The sequence below is a fragment of the Halichoeres trimaculatus genome, unplaced genomic scaffold (assembly GCF_033239565.1).
Source record: "Halichoeres trimaculatus isolate MK-OKI-2021-1 unplaced genomic scaffold, fHalTri1.1 fHalTri1_scaffold_17, whole genome shotgun sequence".
NCBI lineage: Eukaryota > Metazoa > Chordata > Actinopteri > Labriformes > Labridae > Halichoeres > Halichoeres trimaculatus.
In genome coordinates this window covers 11,557,085-11,582,573 of record NW_027437195.1, presented here as the reverse complement: position 1 = coordinate 11,582,573, position 25,489 = coordinate 11,557,085, and the positions used below count along the sequence as shown (strand labels likewise).

Below are 25,489 nucleotides of genomic sequence, written 5' to 3'. Positions count from 1 at the left end.
TCTGAACTCCTGCAGGTCCATCTTGCCAGGCTCCATTGACCAATGATTTCACTTGGCTAAACTCTGACCGGCCCAATCAGGGAAGAGAGGCGGGAGCTGTAGGAGCAGACGTGACATCAGCAGACTTTCGTACTTGTCAGCGTTCCTTTGATTCTTAAGTTAAATTTATAAAAACAGAAGCTGTGGTCTAACGCCTTTTTCACAGCTGTTTCTCGTGATTCAGTAGTTGTTCATCTATTGTTTCTCAGAAGCATCGGCTCACATAAGCTATGTCATACCGTGGCTTGATGTGGATTGGTCCGTGGTGAGTGTGTTAATCAGAACGGTCGTCCAATCACCAGCTGTGGATTTTCTTTAAAGTCCCGCCTCTGAAAACAAATCGGAAGAGCTACTACCCAGATGGACTTGTGAAATAATTCTGTGGCGGAAATATGAAACTATCCGTCCGGCGTGTCAGGTTAGACGGTTGCTGTCCTGTGGTTTAATTCTATTAAACACTCTGTTGTCGCAGGTGAGGGACCAAACAATGACAAAGTTTACACACCTTTCAGCAAAAATGTCATAGACTGTGAGCTGAAGTAAACACTTCCTATTTGAATTCATGCATGGTTAGTTTTATTGTAAAGCTTCGTTGATGTAGAATATGTTGCTCACTGACTGATGCTTTAAGCCAAAGGTCCCAGAAACTGTAAAGTGATGTAGGTATCTGTCATCTTGAGAATTAACAAGCCTCTGCTGCATTTCCACATTTTTACAATGGAGGCTGCCATTTTCAAGGCACTTTGTGCCCTCTAGGCTTCCATACTGGTGACACAATCAAAGACTATGATTTACAGTGGAGTCTTTAGGCTGTCAATCTGGTCAGTCAGAGGGACCAACAGGTGGTCTTTTGCTCTTATTTCTGGGACAATAAAAATGTTTCTCATACTTTTTTTATCAAAGATATTGAACACTGAGAAAAAAAGTCTTTAAAAGAAATTTGTTTCTGTTTAATCATACACTGAGTCACCATTTCGTCACTGAGAAAGAAATGATTCACCCCTCATTAGTTCATGCATTAAATCATCATGAGTCATCCATTTGTTAAGGCTACCTTAAGCATATGATTGGTACTCTGGGCAGAGTGTTCCTGTCAGTTTAATTCTCACTGGAAAAAAAAAATCTTTTGTAATGTTTTTCTCTCACTTCAGCTATTAGGAGAAATACTTTTTCCTGTGTGGCTTGAAAAAAAAGGGGCGGATTGCTGATTAAAGCACATGGTGTTCATAAAATCCCTTTACAATTCTAAAAATGTATTACAAAAGCAAATGAACGGATGAGTACATGGAAACTGTTACAAAACGAGGGGTAGATATTGAATATTTTTAATCTAATTTAATAGGAGAACTAATTTTGTAAGAGAACAGTGAAAGGCTTGTTTTACACTCTCAGTGCTTTCCTCAGATGTTCTTGGTTATCCAGCACTGTCCCTGTCTCCATTGGTTTCTTGTGCCATGCGCCCCTTTCTTTAATCTTTAATCTTCTTGTTGTCTGTACAGTAGCTCACTGACCTCCCTTAGCCTGATGTTTGATTTTCTGATTCTTTGCCATGTTTTTGTTTGTTATTGTTGTTGTTATTATAATAATTACTTGTGAAATGACAGACATGACGGCAGATCTCTTCTGTACTTAGTTCTGTAGTTTTACTGAGTCTGCATATCTGATTTTGTTGTATCAGTGAACAGTGACACACATTGTGCCTTTTCTTGAGGAGTAGCCATGGACAACCAGTATTCTTGAACACAACAGTGTGTCAGGAAGCATCATGTTGACGTGAGTGGATCAGTGTGAAATGAAAACCTGTGCACCTCTCTGCTTTTCAAACAATTATACTTGCCTCCAGAAACTGTAGATTACAGTGCTTTTTTTAGCTTACAAAGCTGTTTGTTTTGTCTATAACAGTTACTGGATGTTGCTGCTGCAACATAATGCATGTTGTAATTCTTCTGACTGAGACGTGAAGTGTTTCTGCCCTGTAGTTTTTGGCATCCTTTCAGTAGACCTCAATCCATGAACATCATCACTGCTGGTCGCTCAAACTGTCCCTGTGATGACCTAATGTGCCCTTTATCTCTCGATATGTGCTCTAAAGCAGTGTGCATATTGTCAGGGTTAGCTTATAGTAGTAGAAAGGTTCCTGGTCTAAAACCCTGTCCTGGCAAACGCCTGTCTGTGTGGTGAGTTTGCATGTCCTCCCTGTAAGTGTTTGCTCCATGCAGGTACTTCAGTTCACTCTCACTATCCTAAGAAATGCTTGTTTGGCTGATTAGTTACTCTGAATTGACCTATGGTTAAGCCACGCCCCCCTCCACACACTCAGACAAACAATGAAGAGACAGTGACAGGTGCTATGGCAGGTGTCACAGGAGGCCACATTTTGAAGTAGGCCAGTGATAATTTTTGGAGACAGAAATATCCCATATCATCTAAAAGTCACCAAAATACAGTGGCCGGTGGGTGTTAGACGAGTTGCAAAAGCTACTATACAAATGTGAAAGCAACAATACAATGGACGTAAGGTCACAATGGAAGTTAAAAGAGGCCAATTATCCAAATAGACACAGAAAAGTTGTAAAAGTATGTAAATAATTAACTTCATCTATGATAAAAATAGCTTCATAGGGGTGTCACCTTGTGATATCCTTCAAATAACTTGTACTGCTTTATGTATGTTAGCATTGGAGCTATATTTATCATAGCTTAAGTTGTAAAAGAAAACAATCAATAAATTACTTTCACAACTTTTCTGTTGTATTGTGGCTTTTGCATTCGTGTTGTTGCTTTTGCAAATCAGCTGACACCTATCGTACCAAAAATGTCTAAACCACGCATTGCATGGATATATTAATCAAATTTATTGTAGAAAAGGTTGATAACAAGCTTTAGTTACAAGCCAAAACATGCAGGTCCTTGTGCAAACATGATAAACAGCATCTTATTGCCATCCCTATCTCAGACAGCGAGATTATCAGCATTGTTCATGTACTGCAGGGTAAGAAGTTTCATAAACCTTCAATTAATTAACTGCTACTAACCTAGTTTTTCAAATTGAATCTTATCCTATAGCCCTGTATTAGCAGAGTTAAATTTTCTGCTAAAGCAGAGTTTGTGATGCGCTAGCCTTTACTAAAGATCTGTTAGTATAAAGTAACATAACTGAAGTAAGCATCTTTGTTAATATTGCTCATGTTGAGTTGATTTTGTGGTCTGCTGCACAACTTTATCCAAAGAGGACACTTTTCTCAATTGGGATGTGGCTAAGAAAGGGTGAAAATTACTGTCAGGACACATCGTGTTGGAGTTTCGTGCATTCCATGAACACAGTTTGACCATTTTTAAACTTAAAATCTTAGAAAAACCTGAAAAAAACAGAATAAAAACTGATCTTAGTTCAATAGTACAGTTAGTACAGTTCAATCAAATGCAATATGATTGGCTCATTGCATTCAAGGGCGGGACTAAGCCATAGGTCAACTGCTCTGAACCTCATTTCTTTTGGTTATTTCTCAGTCACTTTTCTGTCTGACTTTTAACTCCTGAATCACAACACTCTGGGAACACTTCAGTCCAGCTAATTCTGCGTAACATATTCCTCTTGCTGTTTTAAGAGACCTAAAGAAGTTTTAATATAATACTTTTCCACCATTACTGTGTTTGAATCCTTATTATCAATCGTGACCAGAAACTAGGATAAAAAAAAAAAAAAAAAAAACCTGATACTACTCAGCATTTGTTTACACATTCCAAAAAGAAAAGATTATCATTAGTCTCCAGGGACTGGCTACATTTTGCTAAAGCAAAAGATCAGAAGGAAGTAGTATAGTTCACTAGAAAGGGGTGGGTAAAACCTCCTTTGGCCAAGCTCATCAGCATTTTGCATCAAATCAAACCAAAAAGTACATTTGACCATCAACTCCACCACTGCTGCTGCTGTTAAAGGACAGTCATCTTCCTCCTTCCTCCACAGTTGATCTTACAAATTAATCAGTGAAGGAGGAAACATGATCTCTGTGGCCAAACACATCTGCATCTTGCTTCACATTAGACCAGAGTGCAGTACTTTTTGAGTCTACAGCTAAAACTGTTTTAGAAAAGTTTGAGTAGGTGGAATCAACCAAGACTCATTTTAAAAGGAGGTTCAACAGTGATCCCACAACGACTAAGACTCAACAATCCAAATTCGTATATTTTACCTCATGTGCTGTAAATGGACTTAGTTTGTACGTTCACAGCCACCATGTTGTGCCATAACACAGCGGTACATGTTTTGGAGACAACAGCTGATCAGTGTGATGTGATAGTTCACAGGCCCACTCCAGAGATGTTGGAGAGATTCCACAGCATTAAGTAGCTTTTCAAAGGTCTATATATCTAAACTTGCTACGTAAAAAATGCAGACTGTGCAAAAGCTTGTGTTTGTTAAAAGGAAAGTGTTTTGATGAGGTGGATCGTCAAACACCTTACAAGAAACCAACAGAGATTTTTTTCAGCATTCTTCAAAGTTTTACGAGCTCTCATGAGCCAGACATGAGCCAAAACACATTTTAAACTGATCTTAGACCTCTATCCAGAGAAAAAACAAGTGATTTCTGACCACGGCAGAAGAAAATATTATTTTGGACCCCACAGAGTAACACAAAGTTCTTCTGGATCCTGATTTATGACCTGGGGTGTTAGCTCAAGTGCTGCAGTGTCCCCTCACTGTCTGACACAGATGAAGAGGGAGGGGGGGAGGAGGAGGGGGGATTTTTCCTTTACTCCATGGAGGAGTGCACCTGAGGAGCGGTAAAGGGACCAAAACAAATAATCCTTCTCTGTTTATAACTTTATTTCGAAATAAGAATCAAAAACGGATGGAGAAAAGGAAACAAAATACTTGGCAAAATCCACATTTTTCACTCCCCAAATCTGATTTTCATTTTCCCAAATGACCTGATTTTTCTATCTTTACTAAAAATGGACATTTCATGAAAACTTCACTTCTTCTAGTCCTCTGATTCCAAACTTTTATTTTCAGATATGCTCCCTCCTGAGATCAGCAGTCAGTATTTTTCTCTCTTTTTTATTTTGTTTCCTTAAAAGTTTTGCAGACAACTTTTTTCAGCTGTAAATAAATGTGTAACCTAAGTGAAACTGGATGCCTCTCACGTGAGCTTAAGTATGAACTTCTGTGACATTGCATGAGGACAGACAGTCCAGCGTTCACATGTGTTGGGGAGATCAGCTGAGGACAGTTTGGTAGCAGAGCAGAGTCCTGTAAGTGGGGTGAAGGTAATTGGCATCTGCTGCAAAACCTCTGTTATCACAACTGCTGCACACAAGTCTGCAGCTGCACCAAATCTGGACCTTCATGCAGGCACTTCTGATCATTTCATGAGAGCCCAAGAAAAATGCCAGAATATGACCGAGCGTCTCCAAATAACGCGTCTCTGTGCCGCACCCTGTCCTGCACCCTTGGCTTTTGGCTGTAACTCAAAGCTGTGGAGTTGACAGAAGGTAATCCCCACCATGTGAGGCCTCGGCCCCAGTTTGGAGGCGGGGTGTGATTCATTCAAATCTGCCGGTGCTATAAAAAGAGGGGAAGTTGCAAGTAACCCAACTTCAACTCACAAGAGTGTGGCACCGCGCTCAGACCACTCCGCCTGTCACAGGTGATGATGATGAATACTATGAAAGCTATTAAGAATGCATTAGTGTGTCTGGCCCTGCTGCCCCGGTTTCTCATGGCAGCTGTCATGTTTTGGCTGCTGGACTTTTTATGCATCAGAAAGAGGGTTTTCTTCAGGATGAAGGAGCAGGAGGGCGATGCCATCGATCCCCCAATCTGCATATCAGACTCCAATCGCCTCTTCAGCCTGGAGTCCCTCAAGGCGGTGTGGCACGGCCACAAACTGGACTTCCTGAAGGCTGCGCATCTCGGGCACGGTGCGCCTAACACTGAAGTTGTTCAGCTGGAGGATCACAAGCGCAGCCACATCCTCGACTACGCAAAGGACAAGAGACCGCTCATCCTCAACTTTGGCAGCTGCACCTGACCGCCGTTCATGGCGCGGCTCAAGGCTTTCCAGGGAGTCGTGCAGCAGAACGCGGACATCGCGGACTCTGTGGTGGTGTACATCGAGGAAGCACACCCCTCCGACGGCTGGATGAGCACAGACGCGCCCTATCAGATCCCCAAACACCGGTGTCTGGAGGACCGGCTGCACGCTGCGCAGCTGATGCACCTGGAGGTGCCTGGCTGTCTGGTGGTGGTGGACAGCATGGAGAACTCCTCCAACGCCGCGTACGGAGCTTATTTCGACAGACTTTACATCTTGCAGGAGGGGAAGATAGTGTACCAGGGGGGCAGAGGACCTGAGGGGTATCGGATCACAGAGCTCAGAGACTGGCTGGATCAGTACAGAAAAAATGTGGAACAACCCAATAACCGAGTCATTAATGTCTAGACGGATTCTCTTCTTAGAGCTGCTATGAAGAAAACAAATGCTGCATTTTTCCAGTATTATAACCTTTTATTAGATTTCCTCCGTCTTTAATGTTGAAGTGTATTTATTTTGTAATTTGTTTGGATGTTAGACTCCTTCCTGTCTTACTGGACATCAAACATCCTGTCAGGGTCCATCCGCAGAGGTTAGTTCGTGTGGACCTTTTATTGTCGTTGAACAAAAGTATTTTGTGCGTCAAAAGTTTTGTTTTGTTTTGTTTTCTCTCTGTCTGTTCCTCGTGTGATCGCGCCCGTGGGAATCAGTCAGGATGTGGAGATGCGCATCACGGTGCTCCCGGGTATTGCTGTGAAGTTCGGTTTTTAAACGGGATGAATCCACGGAACCGACACTGATGTTTTTAATACCAGAGAGCACCGTGGAGCCGCTGCTCTGCGTCCTGCACGGCGCACGTTTTGTAAATAATTTTTCCGTTTTATGGATATATTTTTTCATAATACTTTGATCTACTTATTGTAGGCCTGTTTTAATAAAAAATAAAAAGAAAAAAGAAAAAAAAAACATTGTGTGGTTTGCATCATTGATGTTTGCATGCAAGGTGGTGTGTGTCATTTATTTTAAGCAATAACAGCATGCTGAGCAGCAATTTCACAGTCATTTTCTCCTTTTTAGAAGAAAGACAAAAGGATAAATGTTCAATTTCCTGCACAATGGAGCACAACAGGCCTCTTGGATTCCTGCTGTTGGAGGGTGGACCCTGAAATTGGTGTGGAGAAGCAAAAAAGATGAAATCTTGGAAATAACGTAACATTGAAAAATCCTTCCAAAAGTAGAGGTTGCATGAAAATGTAGGGCTGCTTACAATTTATTTGGAAAGAAAGAAAAAACAGGAGTTTTCTTTTTAAAAAATCTGCAGATTTTCCCTCCTAAACCAGGAGTCTTTTTCCCACAGTCAAGAATTCCCTTCATTTCACTGACACATTTATTAGGATGAATCAATCTGTGCCTGATCTCTCTACGGCACCTTTTCTCCCTTCACAGATGGTGATTTTAGGTCGTAGGTTAACACTGCAGTGAAAAAGCTGCGCTTTGTTCTCTACAGCCCATTCCTAAGCCTTTGACCTCTCACAATTAAATGAGGATAATCACACTTGATCCTATTATACTGAGTGATATATCCACCTATAAGGGTCTAAACGCACAAATGTTTTCAGGGCTTAGCACACCGATCCCCGAGCAGAGACACAACATCAGGAGTGAGGGCGTTAAACTGTGGGAAGAGTTTTCCTATAAGTGAAATATATGTGACTTTTTGCAGGAGTTAATGGTTGATTTATTGCTCTCTCAGTGTAAACATACACTTAATACAGTAAAGATCACCATTTCAAAGAAATGTTTACTCCTAAAGAAGCCCACCTCTAGGGATTGAGCATCTAAAACTGAGAGAAAATCCCGTCAGAGGCTTGAGATAGAAGTCACGATGCTGCAGAGACTCAGCAGGGACTCAGCCTCAGTCACAGATGACTCAGGAAACCAGATAACAGCGCTGACACAACCTGTATGTGGAGCAACAGCTTGTCAACTGCTCCGGCTCCCCGTGTCCCCAGCTTCCACAGCACCATTATTCATGGTCAGCCCAGCAAATATAAAGCTGTTACCTCCAGCAAAGAGGGGAAAAAAACTACAACTGGGACATAAATCACTGTGGATGCATCACAACAGGGTTTCAGAACTCAACACAAGGATGCCCATTGTTGGTGAAGACCCAGAAAGTTTCCAGGGGTTTCTCGACAGCTGTAAATGTCATGGATGTTTTGAAAGTAAAGGTTGGAGTAAAGCTGGCTGAAATGAAGACATCATTTGTTATAGGTCTGAAAAACAAAGACATGTTCCTCTTCTGACCTGAGACATGGCAGAAAAACAATCAAATCCAAGAAGTTCACAGCTCTTATTTCAGCTGTCTGTATTTGCTCGGTTTTAGAGTTGGAAATCTCAGCTTCTGCACAAAATGAAAGCACTAATTCCTAAGAAGTTGCTGATACAATATTGAAACCGAAGCTGTACAACAGGAAAACACAAAGCTGTAGCTTAGCTTCTTTTAGACTTTTTAGGTTGCAGGAACCAGTCAGATGCTTCTGATTGACCTCAGCTTTGGAAGTCCTTAAAAATCTGAAAGAAGCTCAAAATTGTGAGGAAAGTCTATTTTCAAACAAAGAACTCTGTCGTGCTTGTTCTAGCTTTACAAACTGAAGATTTGTATCTGTTTTAACTTTCCTTCCAGTATATCTCCAATTTTTTACTTTTCAGTGGCAGAAATTAACAATCTGTGTCCTCTGAAGTCCCATTCAAGTAATAACTTTGATAATCTTTGCATGAGTGATTATCTTGCTTAATCTAGAAAACTATATTGCACAAATAAGTCCTTCTGGAGCACATGTGGTTTCTTACAGCCATTTCTGTTGTAACAAGTGATAAAAGATGGGGGGTTGTGTAGAGGATACCCTTAAAGAGACAGAGACTGAAACACGCTTTTTCAGGTAGAGGCTGAATAAGAGTTTCTGAAACACCAGAGTGAGGAAAACAGTTTTTGTTTAGTATTTTATTATCATTATTATTTTTAATCAATTAAAAAAAAGCAAAATCATTTAAAAAAATTACTACAGCAAACCAGAGCAGTATTTTAAAGCCTTAAAAAAAAAAAAAAAAACACAAGCCCCTTCTTTAATGTTAGAGATATAATCCAGCTAGTAAAGAATGACACGTTAAGTCACATACACTCTAATAATTTTTACTCTGGAAGCTGGACTGACTTTAAAATGAACTAAAAGAAGTCAGTGCATATTGACTCACCATGGGGTGCACCCTTCAACTTCACCAGCAGAGGGAACTCACCTCTGATGTCACCAAAACAAATCCAGTGGCTGGTCAATGCAACAAGATAATGGATTTGTGCACACAAGATAAAAAAAGAAAGTCACCTTATTGGACTTCAGCTGCTCTGAAACTAACATTAGATTGATAAAAGCAAGGAGAATTGATGATACGTTACACTTGCCGTGTTTATCGTTCTGTAATGCATGAAAACCTTAGAAACAGAGAGAAATGACGGTGGTTTAAAATATCTTAGGTTATTTATGTATTTTTGTAAGACAACAAAAGTTTGTTCAAACAGCTCACAAGCTACAGATTTGGGAAGAAGAAGAAAAGTCCGATGTGAGGAAATCTGCTGCTGGCCTGCCTGCAGGGGTTCACCTCACCTTACTCCTCATCTGGAACACATTGAACACACAAACCTGCAGTATGTACAGTATTTGGAGCCGACAGCTGACACAGGGGTACCTGCCTGCCTTCCTGGATGAAATACAACGTGAAGTCTGACCCCTCAGAGAAAGAAAAGAAACCTCTCCTGGAACTCTCCGGAGCTGGATTCTTTCCATGTGTGATTTTCCACGGATGCTGAGTCTGGTCTGAGTGAGGCAGACAGGAACAAAGGGTTAAGGGTCTCAGGCTGTGTATGTGTGTGTGTGTGTGTGTGTGTGTGTGTGTGTGTGTGTGTGTGTGTGTGTGTGTGTGTGTGTGTGTGTGTGTGTGTGTGTGTGTTAACTTTTGCCGTTCCTTTTGGTTTATGACCTGGAGAAAACTGAACAGTGTAGTGTTTTTAGTGCCAGTGTGGGGAGCCCCTCATCCTCGGGGTCACAGGCTGGGGCCTCACTATCACACACAAAAGGTTTCAGTTAAGACAGAAGTGTTAATGTAATCAGTCTCCTCTATACCATTATAAATAACCCCATGAGCCTCCACTGTACGTGATGTTATGTGGATGTTTATTCAGGAGCTTAATTGGAGCCTTGGTTACAGCATTGACTGAATTAGCTGCGCTAAGAGGCCTCCAGAGCCAAGATACAGTGTTAAGAAAAGATTGTAATCCATACGTGCTCCCTGCCGATTAACATTCAGTTTAACGTTTGAGCTACTTTAAACTTGTATAACTGCAGACACTCAGCTGCACTGGACTGTCAGAGATTTTTGTCAGGCGAGTTTTTGTGGGTCAGGGACACGCAGGAACACAGCAGGAGCCTCTGGGAGATTTTCTCATAAAGTTCAGTCTGCTGTGAGGAATGGTTGGATGAAGAACAGAAAAACAGAAGTGATACAACAACAAAATGGAAACTGTTCTATCACATGAGACTCCTTTTTTAATCCAGAAACAATTTTACGCAGAAGAAGCAGTCGGGTTAAGCAGTGTACCAGTTTCACATGTCTTATCCTCCTGTTGTGAATCTAGTATCGTATATTTATATGCAGAGATACTAAAGACAGAAACTCTGAAAATGGTTGTATTTTGGCTCCTGTCTTAGCTTCCTTAATCCTGGACACTGCAGAGTTTTTAGTGCAGTTAAGTGCAACACTTCAGGCTCTGTTCCTAAATATAGCCAGCATTCTTCCGTCTCCTTTTAGATGCATGACACCTTGTGGTCACACTATGACACTGCAGGATTTTTAGATATTTCTGCATGAAACATTTCTGTAGATTTAAAACAGCTGATGCTACTGTTATACTGCTGCTTTTTTAAAAAAAAATGATATTCCCCTCCTATCAGAACTTTTGTTGTCTCACTGTTTTTTTTTATAACTTATGCAGACAAAACAAAACAAGTTTGAAAATGTATCAATGCTTTAAAACACACCTTCAACATTTGTGTTCATAAATGGAAGAAAACGGCTAAATGTCCGGATTTCACAACCTTACTTCACCGAAGTACAGACGTTTTTCCTTGTGGTGCTCTTCAGACATATCTTAGGAAATTAAGACACTTGCAATTATCAAACTGCAAAATGGGTTTTCTATTTAAACCGTTTTATTCTGTCCGCCCACTCTCACTGCTCTCCATACAAACTGCTTTGCAGCCCATCAGCACCTCAGCTCCGTCTTTTGTTCTGATTTCACCAGTTTCATATGTACTGACACTGATGCTCGCTCTGTTCTGTTCTAGAGGTGTCTTTGCTGCTGCTCTCCCTGCTTTGATCTATATGAAAGCACATGAGAGGAGAGGTGTGCTCTGCCCACCTCGGGTTTTGGCATTTCACATGGGCATGTGGAGGGGCGGGAGGACCGTTAACACAGTCATACCACCAAAAATGACCCATTGCGGGCAAATGGTAAACTCTTTTTTATGGGGAGGTCTGAGGAACTTGTACTTAGTAAATGTATTATCCTTAAGAGTTACTGGTCAGCTCTGCCCCTTTCTTTAAAAAGCAACAGAGTTGAGGAACTGACACAGACACCTGGCTAACCAACACCACAGCTCTGCTACATTATTATTATTTTTTTACCAGTTCAAACAAGCTACAACCAAAGCACTGTCCTAAGTCTATGTGTTAGCTCTTTACGAAAGTTTCCTTGTGCTTTCATTTGCTTTAGGGAAAGACTTGTTTTATTTTTTGCACTGTACCCAGATGTGATGTACATGTTTATAATATTACTTTGACTTTAAAAGTCTTAATATATTCCTAAAACATGAATCGACTTACTGTCATTTTTGAATTTTCAAGTCTTTAAAAAAAAAAAAAAAACTCAGATGAATTTATAAAAGTCATCTCATCTATTATTATTGAAACCATATAAAAGTTTGCCATCAGACATAAATTGACTATGGTTCCTGAAATTTTTTCACTATTTAAAAAAAAAAAAAAAGGTCGAATTCTGACTTTTTTTTCTCAGAAAAAAATTAAAATAAATGAACAAATAAAAATAAAATAAATAAAGGCCGTTTTTAGGGGCCTTAATCCTCTTCTGTTATGTTGTCTTTTTGGGAAAAAACAAGCTATTTTGTTTTCACACAGACCTGGCTTTTTGAAGCCCAGTGGTGATGTAGATAACTTGCACCACCGGGGGGAGACAGAGACTGCTCTCTAACAGCATCTCACCTAAAGGGATTCATGAGATCTACCATCAGAGGTGCTGCTTTCCTGAAGTTGATAATCACTGACAAATCTGAGAGTCATCAGGGCAGGACGGCAGATGTTTATCTGATCTGATACCAGGAGGTGGAGCGTCATGCTGAAGAACATCTGACGTTTCTGCCCTGTGAGGCATCTGATCACATCTCAACTTGGAAAATGTGGTTTAAGTTCTTAAAAGGGAAAAACAAGATTAAAGTTTGGAATGTAGAATACTTTATTAAAAGCAATAGACAACCAAACATCATCTGGCCAAAGTACAACAACAAATAATCATAGACTGGAACGAATAGTAAATACTGCACGGTCACTGTCTCCTGAAGAAATGCCACATAAACAAATTAACCACCTCAACAGAGAACTGTAAAAACACCAAACCTCCCAATGAAAAGTCTCCATCCTGGCTGAAGGTGACGAGACATCCCCACATTTATTCACATTACTGCTCCCACAGTTATGTCATTAATCTGAATACTCAAATTTACGCTCAACTTCATAATTTAACCAGCCTGTGGGGACATTTTCTCATTTTCTATAAATGCATTGTTCATGGATTCATTTATCTTGACTCAAATCCCTTACTCCTTCATCCCAATCTTATGCATGAATAGAGAAATCAGTAACATCTAACAGAAGTCACGGTATTGATTATCCGAGCCTGACCTGACACCAACAGGAGCTGCCGTGCTGGAAAAATCCAACAGAAGCTGTGAATGAGTTTGGAATTGATCGATATGTTGAAGTACGAAAAGTACTGGCACCAGTGCATGAAGACTAAAAGTGGCATTTCTTCAGGGACTTGGAAACAGCCCGTAAACAGAGAGTACATCTAGGTTATATAGCTCTAACACTGACAACATAATACTAACACATCTGCAGGAGAGGATTAGGTGGTATTAAGAAATGAAAGCCTGTCCAGGTACAAACTGTACACTCATACCTTTTTCAGGTTTAACCTGCAGCATTTGAAGGTTTAGCTATAAGGAAACAACTTTATGAATGTTTTAACTGCACACACTGGAATAAACTAACTCACAATAAATAGGTTTCCTTTAATTACAAAACTGCTAAATTACAATATGCTGTATGGAGATCTTCCAGGATATTCATTTAATTTCATTATCAGTTGGTAAAAAGTCATGTCTTAACATGTAAATGTGATGAAAAATGTTTAAATATTTAAAAGCTTGAAAACATTAGTTATTAAAGCAGTGGTTCATAATCTGATTGAAGCTCCCCACACAGCAGACAGAAAAGCATCAGATCTGCATTCTCGCCATGCTGTAGGCTGAACAGATCAAATTTAACATTAAGAGTAAAAAATACGACCAACTGGTAAGGTACTGGACGAAATGTAGTTCTCTCCTCTTTTAGCTCAACGACTTTTGAAAATCAACATGAATGAGGAATGAAAGAAGAGTAAATTCAAAATGGCCGGTTAGGAATACAACACAATGACATCATTTAACCAGCCAACAAAATGCTACTCTGAGAAACATCTGTTATCATTCATACATATTTGGCAGTTTCTCACTGTCTGTTTACAATCCAGTGTTATATCGTCCAGCAGACTACATTCAAATTTACCCCAGTTTAGTCCAGTATGTCACACTTTATTAACACAACTGTACAACAGTCAAAGTATTCTGCTGCTCTGTTTTCAGACAAACACATCACACTCCTTCCAGAGAGGGAGGCCGTTTATCATATCGAGGTGTAGTGTCTCCCAAAGCTGGTGAGTCTAATCTTCTCCGGCAGGATGATATTTACAGAGTGCTCCGGCTCGTCCTGGCTCACAGCTCCGGCTTCTCTGAGCAGGTGTTCCCTCTGCTGCCGAACAAGCTGGCTGTACTTGTTATTAGCCAACCACGTCTCACAGCGGCCAAAGAAAACAATACCTGTAGTTCCAAGTATAACCAAGCAGGTGAGCACGGCCAGCATGCCGAAGCAGATGAGCTGACCGTGGGTGACGAGGAGGCCTGGGGAGTGCACGGTCTCCTTCAGGGTGATCTTAAGGAGGTCTCTCTCTGGAGGTCGGAGGAGCTTGTGGAAGGTGTGAGCAGGAAGGGAGTAGTGCTGTGGAGTCAAAGCGAACACTCTGTGGTCCACGGGCCTGGTGCTGACCGGTTTAGGCCTCGCTTTCGGCTTGTGCTGCACAGCACATGTGGGACCTGTAAACCATTTCTGGCAAACACACCGGAAGGTTCCATCTGGTTGACCGACACACACGCCTTTGTTGGCGCAGGGCCTGCCTGCACACGCTGAGAGGCTGCTGCTGTCATTACAAGTGAAACCGGCAAAGCCGTGTGGACAGTCGCATGTAAAGGCCAGCCCGTGGTTTGTACAGTTTCCACCGTTGAGGCAGGGGTTCGGCTGGCAGCTGTCAATGCTGATCTCACAGAAGTCTCCGGAAAATCCGTAGGGACATAAACAGGAAGAGAAACCTGCTGAGCCATCAGCATCCGTGCATGTGCCTCCGTTCTGACAAGGATGGCTGGAGGACAGAGAAGCACAGTGTGAGGAGAGCTGCTTCACTGCTGAACTACAGTATATTTAACCCTGTGGTTAGAAAGCAGCTGTCAGTGAGCCAGGCATTAATCGTCTTCTAGCAAGATTTACTGCTAGATGTTGAATGATGTCCATTAGCTCTATAATTGAATTAGTCCCTCAGGGCACTGTTCTGGGCCCAGTTTATAAAGCTGTTATTGTGCATTTCTGGACTTCATTGAGTTTAATTGATGCATTTTTTGATCAAATGCCCTTTTCCCCCACATTTAGCACATTGTACTTAAGCATCTTGAGGCTTTTGATGTCACCATGAAAAGGAGGAACAATAAAGCTGTGCTATTGGAGAACACATACGGCTCTTTTTGACTACAGAGCTGAACCAAAACCCCTGAAAAGAATGAATCCTGCCTCATTAATAAGAGATCACTGGATGTCATTGAGTACTAAATGTTTCCACCAACCCCCATTCCAAAAATTGGGATCTCAGGATGTTGTGTAAAATATGAAAAAAAAACAGATTTTAATGGTTATACCATTAAGTATACTTATTTAATTGAAAACATTGCAAAAGCAATGTTAATAATTTGATAGCCCCAGGATATTTAGGTTATAATCTGCCTTGCATTTGATGCAACCTACTCCACATTATTGATTGAATAAGTTTTTCTTGTTTCTGTCACACTATATGAGCCTGCCATCTGTGGCTGAAGCTGTGGGAGTCTAAGTCATTTGGGTTTTGTGTTTTTTTTAGTGGACAGCAAAAAGGGCCTAGTTTTACAACAAAAGATTAACTTCATACAGTATCTTTGAAGTTTGAGTTTAGACACAAGTCCCCGAGGGTTGTCATGGTATTCAAAGCACGTAATTGGTGATAGTGCAACTTTATTCTATCTTGGTTAAATGCCACCCTCTGGTACAATAATTCTCCATAACTCAGCAAAAACAAACTTCAAACAGCATAATTACCTCACTGTAAAAGCTGCACCCCTCCAAATTACTCAAGCAACGTCTTTCTGTCTCTTTCCTTTTTTTCTTTCTTGTTAAGTAATGACACAAAGCTCTAGTCTAGACCAATTTGCTAGACGGATGCAGTCACTGAAATTGTTCCAGGATACTTAGAGCCACGGCAGACTCAGAGGGTGTTAAAGCAGAGGTGCTTCGAACAATTGATGTTTTATTTCAAGCTATTCTTTCTCAGCTAAATACCTGCAATCTTATTTCTTCTCTGGAATGAAAAAGGTTTTGAATTGGGTTTTCATACAACATTGTTTAAATGATTCAGAGCTGAGCCTGCAGTCTTTAATGGTTCACTCCAAAAACAAACAAACTGTTTCTCATGTGAGTCATAGTGTCGTACTTATTATAAAAAGAAGATGCCAGGACTGAAATTTACGACGGCGTATTAGGGCCACTAAAGAAATTAAATAAATTTTCAAGAACAAAACTCAAAATTTTAGAGTTTCTAAAGAAACTCAAAAATTTGCTAGTTCATTAAGTGGAAAAAATACAACTCAATAAACTAGTTAACTTGCGAGTTAATGAAGTCACAAATTTACGACCCTGTAAAGTCGTAAATTTACTGGTTTATGAAGTCACAAGTCTTGGATGTTAGTTGATGCACTGGGGATGCCATGCTTGAGAGAAACAGATGTGATAAGCTGAAAAAAGCTAAGCTGAAAAAAATATAATAATAATAATAATAATAATAATAATTGTAAAAGTGAAGGTTGTTTTGTGACAGATATGGGAGATATCAGATGTTTTCAGGTGTCTTCTAAGATCTCTCAGTCATCGATTGCTCTGGTCTCCGCTGCAGAAGTGCGAGATCGCCTGTTTACTTTTTTTTAAAAATTCCTTCTATTAAACGCTCCTGAGGAGGAAAGTTCAACGACTCGCTCTTTCGTGTCGTGTCGTGTTGAACCACACACCCCATCTGTATAGCTCAGAGATGTAACCATCTAGGCCTATATCCCTGCATCTGCCCGCTGCGTTGAATGTCTTTTTGGATGAATGCTAACACCTCCTCAAGTTCATTGTGCTGCTTTCTTCTGAACAGCCCCATGGCCCGACAACCTCTTTTCAGAGTCCGATTGCTTATAAGAATGCAATGACTCTAGGCTAAAACCAGTAGTGTCTCCTTATTGCTGAGAAAACGGTCCATTTTTTAGTGAAGTACAACACAACCTACACATTCAAAGCCACATATAAACCTTTGAGAAATCAGAATTCACTGGTCTATAAAGTCGTATAATTGCGACTTTAACTACTAGTAAGTTTTTTGAGTTCAATAAGTCGTAAACTTGTGACTTTACAAACTCAAAAATTTCTAGTTTCGATCTTGAACATTTCGAGTTTCATTTTTCAGGTTTTTTTTTTTCTTTAAGTAGCCTTAATACGGCATCGTAGAAATTTACTTTCATCATGGCTGAAAAAAAATAAATGGTGGCCGGTAGGTGTCAGGCAATTTGTAAAAGCCATAACACATGGTGTTATGTTGTTAAAGTAGGTCAGAAATTTTCTTCTTAATTACCTACACCCACAATAACTAAACTACAATGCTACCATTAGGGCATGACTACTTCTTAAAACGGACTATAAGATGACGCAGAAGAACCACAAAGGATATCACGAGGAGAGATTCCAGTGAAGCTACATTCATCAGAGCTGGAGTTGAAAAAGAAAACAATATCTTAATTACTTTCACAATTTTTCTCCGTTAGAAAACTGCAAAAGTGATCGTCTTTTGACTTCAGTTGTTGCTGTACTAGTATCAGGTATCAGTGCTGATCCAGCCCCTCAAAGCCAAACTTGACACTAAGGCTGAACTATGATTTAGTCTACAAGGTATAAAGTTTTATAATCAAATAGTCATTTCTGTAAATTCTGATTTTTAACCAAACTGCTGTGAAACATTTAAACAGTTATAGTTTAAATGAATATTTAATTCCATATGTACTCATTTTTGTCTTTTACTCAAAACATTACCAGTCTTATCCCACAGTAGAGCATGCAGGTTATTATGTAACACTGGTGTCAGATCAGGATCAGTATCTGTCAATACCCAAAGCCCAGGTATCTGTATCAGGACCAGAAAAGCTGGATTGGTTCATCCCTAACACCTACCAGCCACCATAAAAAAAAAAGTCTAATTACATTGCTAATTAACTTTCACAACCAATCAAGAAATAGATCCAGCTCATTGGTGAGAACTTTGCTTAGCCCCAATAAAACAATGCACATTTCATTTTCAGCAGAGTAAAATGTGTTAAAGGGGACAAAAAGATTAAAGGACTGAGAGCTTTTCCTCTGCAGTAATGTTCCCAATCTGACATCTGCAGCAAATCTGATCAATGCAGCCATGATGCACAAACAAGGAGCAATGTTGGAAGTGAGGGGAACAACAATCAATAACGCTGATAGTGTCTGGTGTAATTACACAAGTCCTGAACATTTCGTCTGAGGGAGTCAAAAGAATAATCGCCCCGGCACACTTTTCGGACACCTCTGGTGTCTTGTGGAGGAGCTGATTAATATAACCCATGCAGGCTTTTTAATAGAGATGAATTTCCCGAGCAGGCAGGAAGGGCTCCGCTCATCCTGTTCTGAAAATTACAATAAGACTGAGATGATTATAATTTTAAAAGAAGCGGAAGAGTTATCAGTTCACAGACACTGAGCTGTAGGTTATTGAATTCTGGGTGTGTCGTTGAGTCAGTAACAAGGCAGTCTGACAGGGGGCGAACATGCAGGGGTCCACAGTGTGGGGGCTGTGTCAGCAGCCTGAGTCCCCTGAGAGTGTTTGATGCACGTCTCATAGATGGTAGATCAGGCCTGTCTGTAAATCTGATGGAAACACTTCGGAGCTGAAGAACGTGCCCTGACGGAGTGATCCACTCTCAGGTTTTTGTGGTTTGGAATGGTCAAACACTGTACCTTAAGGAAAAAATGATTGCAGCTGCCTTGTAACCCAGCATTCAGAGATACTTTAATGATGTGTCTATTCATGCAAGACATTCTGATGGACATGAATCCTCCAGGGTCCTTCACAAGACCTGAATGCCTCACTGAAGCAGCTAATGAGGAATTCAGGTGTCCCTCATCAAGCAGCGCAGTCAGACATCTCCAGAAATTTGCCCTTCAGTGGCTTAAAAATGGTTCGTGTCATCAGCAAATGATTGTAAAATTTATGTTCACAGTTAAATATAAACCGTGCTGTTATCTTTAAACCCTGTGTATCTGTTTCTGCTAACAGTAGTAGAAACCTGCTGCATACCTTCTTACAGTAATTGGTTCAATTATTGTGATCTATCTGGCACTTTTATCTCCTCTTGACGTGTGTGGCATTATCATTCAGCAATGACGTAGGGTGCACTGGATTGTGGGTGCTGTGCTGGCACATGCAAAGTAAACATCATTAGTGTGTCCTCCAACACAGGCAGACGTAGGCTGAATTTCTGGTCACATACAGCACAGAGGATGTTCAATGTGACAGCCTTGTCAAGCACTAATGATGTATCAACTTTGAAAGATGACTTCAAGGGGATTCAGCCCCCGAATTGAGATGCTGATGGTACGCACTGCTAGCTTCTGCTGCACACAGGTGTCCGCTTGTCAACAAGAGACCTGCACAATAAACACGGCTGCTGCTGGTGGGTTTATGGCAGGAGGGAGCCGGGGATTTCGACTCTGAAATTTCTTTGTCGTACAGCAGGGGAGTCATGTGTGACATGAAAGCAAAATTGAGTTTTGGTGGTGTTAGCATAGAGAGACACTGCTTTTGTTGTTCGCACTGTTTATTATGAAAGCTGACAGCAAAAAAAGCTTGCTTTAAAATGCAGAAAGTTACTAATTTGACCTTTTTTTATTTCACTAAAGTGACAGTAGGGCTACAGTTTTAGGCTGAGCATTTAACCAGGTGCTGAGACCAGATTAACACTGCAAAATGGGATATCAAAGCGAGCGTTATATTTTTAGTAAAAAAAAAAAAAAGAAAAAAAAAAGGTTCTTATCTGACTTATGAACCACATTCACTGGCAAGTCCGGACAACTGTCTTATTTTGAGATGTTGAGACAAAAACCATTTCTGAGCAAAAAATAGGGTTTAAAAACTATGGACTTGTCAAGTTTCTTAAAAATATCTTTAAAGGTAGAGTCTGCAGGAATTTTCACTACTTGTTAGTAAACACAAATTCAAACTGGGCTCCCCTCCCCAGCCTCCGATCGTGACTATGTGAACACATTCAATAGCTCAGCAACCACCTGTAGCATTACGTTTCTACGTGGGAGAGACTCAAGAGCTGTTAACCTGACTTGGCATGTTAGCACAAGCTAATAACTGGGTTATTTGACACATACCTGGTTAGCAGAAAGCCAACCAACGTTGCTCTTTGTCCCATGCTGCTCCCTAAGTTTCCAAAAGCGAAAAAGAAGAGAAAACTTCAACTGTTTGGTGTTTTGTTTCACTTTGGTTGTGTTTTTTCCTACGTCCACTATCGTAGCCACTTGGGATAGCTTCTATCACTCGCTAATCAACATGCAAATTCACTTGCGCACTGAGAGCTGTGATTGGCTTTCTTTAACTATACTTATTTTCTGCCCAGAAACATCGGGATACAACCAAAACATCAACAAACAGGCAGATAAAAGGGTTTGAGGCAGACATAGACACTGACACGCATGTTAAGAGTCCCCTAGGAGACAACCAAGCAGGATTGGTTCTGTAAAAGTTCATTTTTTTGTTTGTTTTTGGGAAAATCCTGCAGACTCCATACAGACAAACTCTTGATCTTGAAACAAGACATTTTTCTGGACTTTTCAGCTGAATTTGGCTCATTCTCAAGTCTAATGAGACTATTTTAACCAAAAATAAAACCAACTTAGATTTCGGTCTTTGCAGTGTACCCCCTTGTAGGTGTAGTGTTATGTTGCTTTTTTTCCGCAACACTCTGCTTTAACTTTTTGTTGAAAGTTAGCCAGACAAGTCTGTTTTAAAAAAAAAAGAAAAATAATAAAATCTACCTCAGGTTGAGTCAAAGTATCTCCAGCTTTCACATTTTGCCATGCTCATGTTTGTGCTTGTGATGATGGGCTCCTCTGCTTGTCTTACACACACTCTCTTCTCCTATAGCAAGTCACAACAACCAAACTGGCAACTTTCACACTGTTAAAGTAAATAAAATCCAATATTTTCTCGGCCAACACCATCCATTAGAGTCTGTGTCTGAACACAGCCACGGTGTGTGTGATCGATCGTTCGTCTCTGTGACACAGTGGGAGGTGACGGACATTGAACCACGTATTGATCATTACCCCCAAAGAAAAACATTATAAGTCTGTAAAGCATTGGAGTATTACTCTACTGAAAACAGGAAGGGAAAAAAAAGGTGCGTCTACCTGTTTGTGTGGCAGAGTCCTCGCCTCAGTTGGCAGCTCTCTCCCATGAAGCCTTGTGGACAGATGCACAGGTACCCCCCCTCTCCTGTCTCTATGCAGGTGGCATTTCCAGCGCAGGGCCGAGATGAGCACAGACGAGTATCTGGAAGCAAAACAAGCTGTTTTAGATCTTGTATGCCCTCGTTTCTTGGTCTCTCTGCTTGTTTTTCCCCTCCTTTTGTTTCTGTGATTCACACTCGCTCTGCAGAATCTTGTCACCCAGAACGGAGCCGAGAACACCACCAGTCATGTTACAAGCTGCTTGTGTGCTCCAACAGAATAAGAGATGTGCTGTGTGCACTGATAAAGAGGCTGGAGCCAGAGAAATCTTACTCCCTTTAATCTTCCTGCTTTATTTCCAGCTTGGCTTGAGGGGCAGCGAGTCAATTGTGCGATAATGTACATTGCAGATACAAGAAAAGGACAGGAATTTTACATAAGAGCTTAAATTAAGCAAGGGTCTTTTTAAATGGAAATGTGACCTTTAGATGGCTTTACATTTTGTGTCAAATGATGAGACATTTGGAGCTTTCCGGGATTTTTAAAGCTTGCTATGCTCATGAAAATAGCAGTTCCTGTTATGCCATTTTTGTATCTTTCTTGACCCAGTTTTCTTCACCCGCAGATTTAAAATTGAGATTTTTTATTTGCAAAGTTAAAGATATTTGTTTTGACGTTATTGTGCCAAAGAGTTAGCATAGACATAATTAGAAAAAAGTTAGATTAAATAAAGTGATGCTCCTGAAAAAGACTTACTTGAGTTATAAAAAGAACTATGTAATTTTTGCAGGAAAGTGCCAGATATTGCCAAGACGAGTGCAAAAGTTTCTGTAGATAATTACAATGTTCCACCCCCGTCAGATCTCTCCCTCTCCAACTTTGCCCATCCATTTAAATACAGCAAACTTTTCTCCAGACGTGGTTTCAGTCTTCATGTCCCTGAGGCTCAGTGACTCACCCTGACCTCTGCAATGAGGAGCAGGAGCGGGAGACGCAGGCGTCTGGAGGAGGCTTAATGAGACTCACCTTGGTCACACAGGCTGCCCACCCAGCCCTCTTCACAGACGCACTGCCATGCCCGCTCGCATTTTCCATGCAGGCATCCAGGGAAGGGCACACACTGGTCACAGTTCTCGCCTTGCCAGCCTGGTTTGCACCTAAAGGGGGAAAGAAAAGGGGACAGACATGAACTATTAATATACCACCTACAGAGCTCTGCAGCCCTGCTTTTATATATGTGAGGCAGGCTGTTTCCTTTCACAATGAGAGTCCTGTTTCATTAGGAAGAGATGGAATGGATACAGTCACTTTGGCTTTGGAGGAGAGAGTAGCCTCAGCCAGAAAATCCACTCCGACTGGGCACCAAAACCTCCTGAGCTATCTGTTCAGAAAACAATGCTCTTTACTGTTCAAACACAGCCTTGATTTGACTGTTGACGACACACAATCCAAGGACGCCAAACAAATCACAACAGATTGATTCAGTTGGCTGCACTGCAATTGTATTTCTCCAAGGAGGGTGCGTTTACAGCTCCGGTGCTTTATGGAAATGAGGTTGCAAAACCCCCACAGGGTTGATCTACAGAGGAATCTGAGGTCGTTTTTAGTACCTGCACTTCCCTGGCTTCTCACAGAACCCATTTTCTGTGTTGCACCGTGCGTTGCAATCCCAACCTTTGAGACAGACAGAAAGAGAGAAAGGGGACAGCAGCGAGTTTGCATCAGAAACCTCCCAAAAACCACATAAAACATTCAAAGCAATAAAATATTCATCCGTTACACTTTCTTTGACACGCAGGGGAACTCAGACTGGGGAAAAATACTTTTTTTGTCAGGAACTGATCTGTTTATGTAAAAGTGTGATAGTTTATCTTTGTAGCAGAGATATTAAAGAATCTACTGTTACCTTTGGCGATTCCTATCACGACCACAATTAAGATGACCGCTGTGAGACGCATCGTAATTTCAAGCAAGAGCCCCTTTTTTCCTGAAAAATAAAATAAAATAAAATAAATGAATGAATGAATTACAGAAAGCAGGTTAAGTCGCAGGACGAGTTGTCTCTCTGTTTGAAAGCGACGTTTTTACACATCATTCCAAAGTTTACCTTGGCATAAAATCAAAATAACAACACCGCAGGATTCATCATTTACACATGAGATTACTGTAGTGAAATACACTCCTGCTGCAAATCCAAGAGACTGTTGCCTTTTGTTCTTGAACTGACGCACCTGAACACCACGCGTCTGCTCTCAGAGGTTTCCATTACGCACAAGCAGAAGCAGAAGAGACAGGAGAAAAAGCTAAATCAGTCCACCTTCTGAACACACTTCAGGTCAGAAGAATTTCTCATCATTTCGTGTTTTCTTACCTATGTTGCGCCGTCGCTGCAATTCCAAGTGGTCTCGTTCATATTTCACGGATGTGCTCTCACTCGTTTTTAATCCTCTCGCGCTGCTCAAAGTGCCACCACAGGTGTACTGGAGATAATGATGGGACTGCTGCAGCGCGCGGCGTCCCGGTGCAGCAAGCTCCTCCCACTCTGAGAGGGAACGAGTGCTCACCAGCGTGACCCCCGAGATAGGAGAGGAGTGATGTAGCTGGGGTGTCACTGTACAGTAAGTGTTTGTGTTATATTTACACCTTCACTGAAGCTTTCAGAAGAGAAAAAGTCCTTAGGGATGAGAAAAGTCCCTGCAGACCGTTAACACCCACAAAACAGGGTCTTTCTGCTTTGAATTATTCATGCAACAATCTGTAATCTACCTTCTGTCAATAAGAGATGGAGCTCCTGGGTAAAAGCTCAGCAAGTCCCTTCCATGGGTTGGCCTGTACAGCGCTAATGGTTGGAAATAATTAGAAATTCAAATTCAAGTGTTACATTAATTCAGTTTTTGTATTAATTTATTATTTTTAATGCAAAACAAATGGTTAAAAATGATTAAGCGTTAGCTTTTTGAGCTTGGGTAACCATTTATTTGAAGTATAGCAACAAAGGAAAGTTCTGTCAGCTACATTACCTACCATGAATCTCTCTCCAAACTAGAATCCAGTTTCAAAACAAGCAGCACCAAGCATTCCTAGAAGAGTTACCTAGAGGAAACCACACTGGCATGTCCTCTCGTCTAACACTGAGCAGGTCTCCTTACACAGTGCGCACATGCCATACATAATAATGCCCTCTTCTATTCTTAGTCCACTAATTGCTGTCCGTAGTCCCCCTCATCCTTCCCGAGGGCAGCGAAATGTATTTTCCTTCCCACAAACTGTATGACTTATAACCCAGGGGCCTAATAATGAGTTTCACCTCACCCACACATTATGAGATCTGCAGTAAAGATCTGAGGGAATGGTGAACATGCAGTGAAATGACATAGTGTTACAAATCTTCACGGTTTATCCCTTTGTTAGGAAGATGCAGCCTGTGTCATTTGTAGGTTGTGCAGAGAGCCGTGACAATGCAGGTAGGATGCTTTATGATACAATATAGTAAGGATTTGTCTTTGTGCTTTGCTTTCCACCAGAGAGCTGCATCCATTAAGCTGCCTCCACAATAGTTTCAATAAATACAAAACAATAAATTCAGAGGGGGGCCACACCAACCAAGAGGAAAAGAAACACATTTATGGAACACTCCTCCTGGAAGAGAGAAATGCTTAAATGCAGTTGCACATCCTCTGGAGCTATAAGAAACTTTCATTAAAATTCATAGAAATCAATCATTTGGTTTAATATCACCAGCTTTGTGTTGTATTTCAACAGTTTTATGGATATTTATGAATATTTTTATGCAATGTCTCCACAACAAAACCAGGTAACCATAGGGATGGGAATCGAAAACCGGTGCCTGTTGAGAATCAATAAGAAATGTTTCAATCCATCAATATCGTTAGCCTTTGTGATAACGATTCCCTTATCAATTCTTTACATTGTGCTGGAGCCGCTGCAGCCATCTTAGCTCAGCAGTTAGATAACGTTTCCCAAGAAAACTCTAATTCAGGATTCTCAGCTTGAAGCTTTACTGAAGAGCTGACTTCATAGAGAAATGTAAATCACTCTCTCTCTCAGGAGATTCATATTCAGTACATTCAAAATGGCTTAAATTA

The 25,489-nt window shown here is 40.9% G+C and overlaps 2 protein-coding genes across 3 annotated transcripts; one reads left to right on the top strand and one right to left on the bottom strand.

Moving 5' to 3' along the window:
* Positions 1-5,642: 5,642 nt before the first annotated feature.
* Positions 5,643-6,928, top strand: dio3a (iodothyronine deiodinase 3a). The gene has a single exon (XM_074692295.1). It carries the CDS (start codon positions 5,694-5,696, stop codon positions 6,483-6,485), a length of 792 nt encoding a protein of 263 aa, XP_074548396.1. The 5' UTR covers positions 5,643-5,693; the 3' UTR covers positions 6,486-6,928.
* Positions 6,929-12,636: 5,708 nt separating this feature from the next.
* dlk1 (delta like non-canonical Notch ligand 1) lies at positions 12,637-23,897 on the bottom strand. Of its 2 annotated transcripts, XM_074692785.1 has the most exons (7): positions 23,755-23,897; positions 23,615-23,629; positions 23,290-23,370; positions 22,994-23,057; positions 22,410-22,540; positions 21,345-21,486; positions 12,637-14,937 (listed from the first exon to the last, which is right to left on the bottom strand). In XM_074692785.1, exons 3-7 carry the CDS (start codon positions 23,339-23,341, stop codon positions 14,148-14,150), a joined length of 1,179 nt encoding a protein of 392 aa, XP_074548886.1. In that variant the 5' UTR covers positions 23,342-23,370; positions 23,615-23,629; positions 23,755-23,897; the 3' UTR covers positions 12,637-14,147. The 2 variants fall into 2 exon arrangements, with proteins under 2 accessions (XP_074548886.1, XP_074548887.1); XM_074692786.1 differs by lacking the exons at positions 23,615-23,629; positions 23,755-23,897 and adding an exon at positions 23,491-23,597.
* Positions 23,898-25,489: the final 1,592 nt, after the last annotated feature.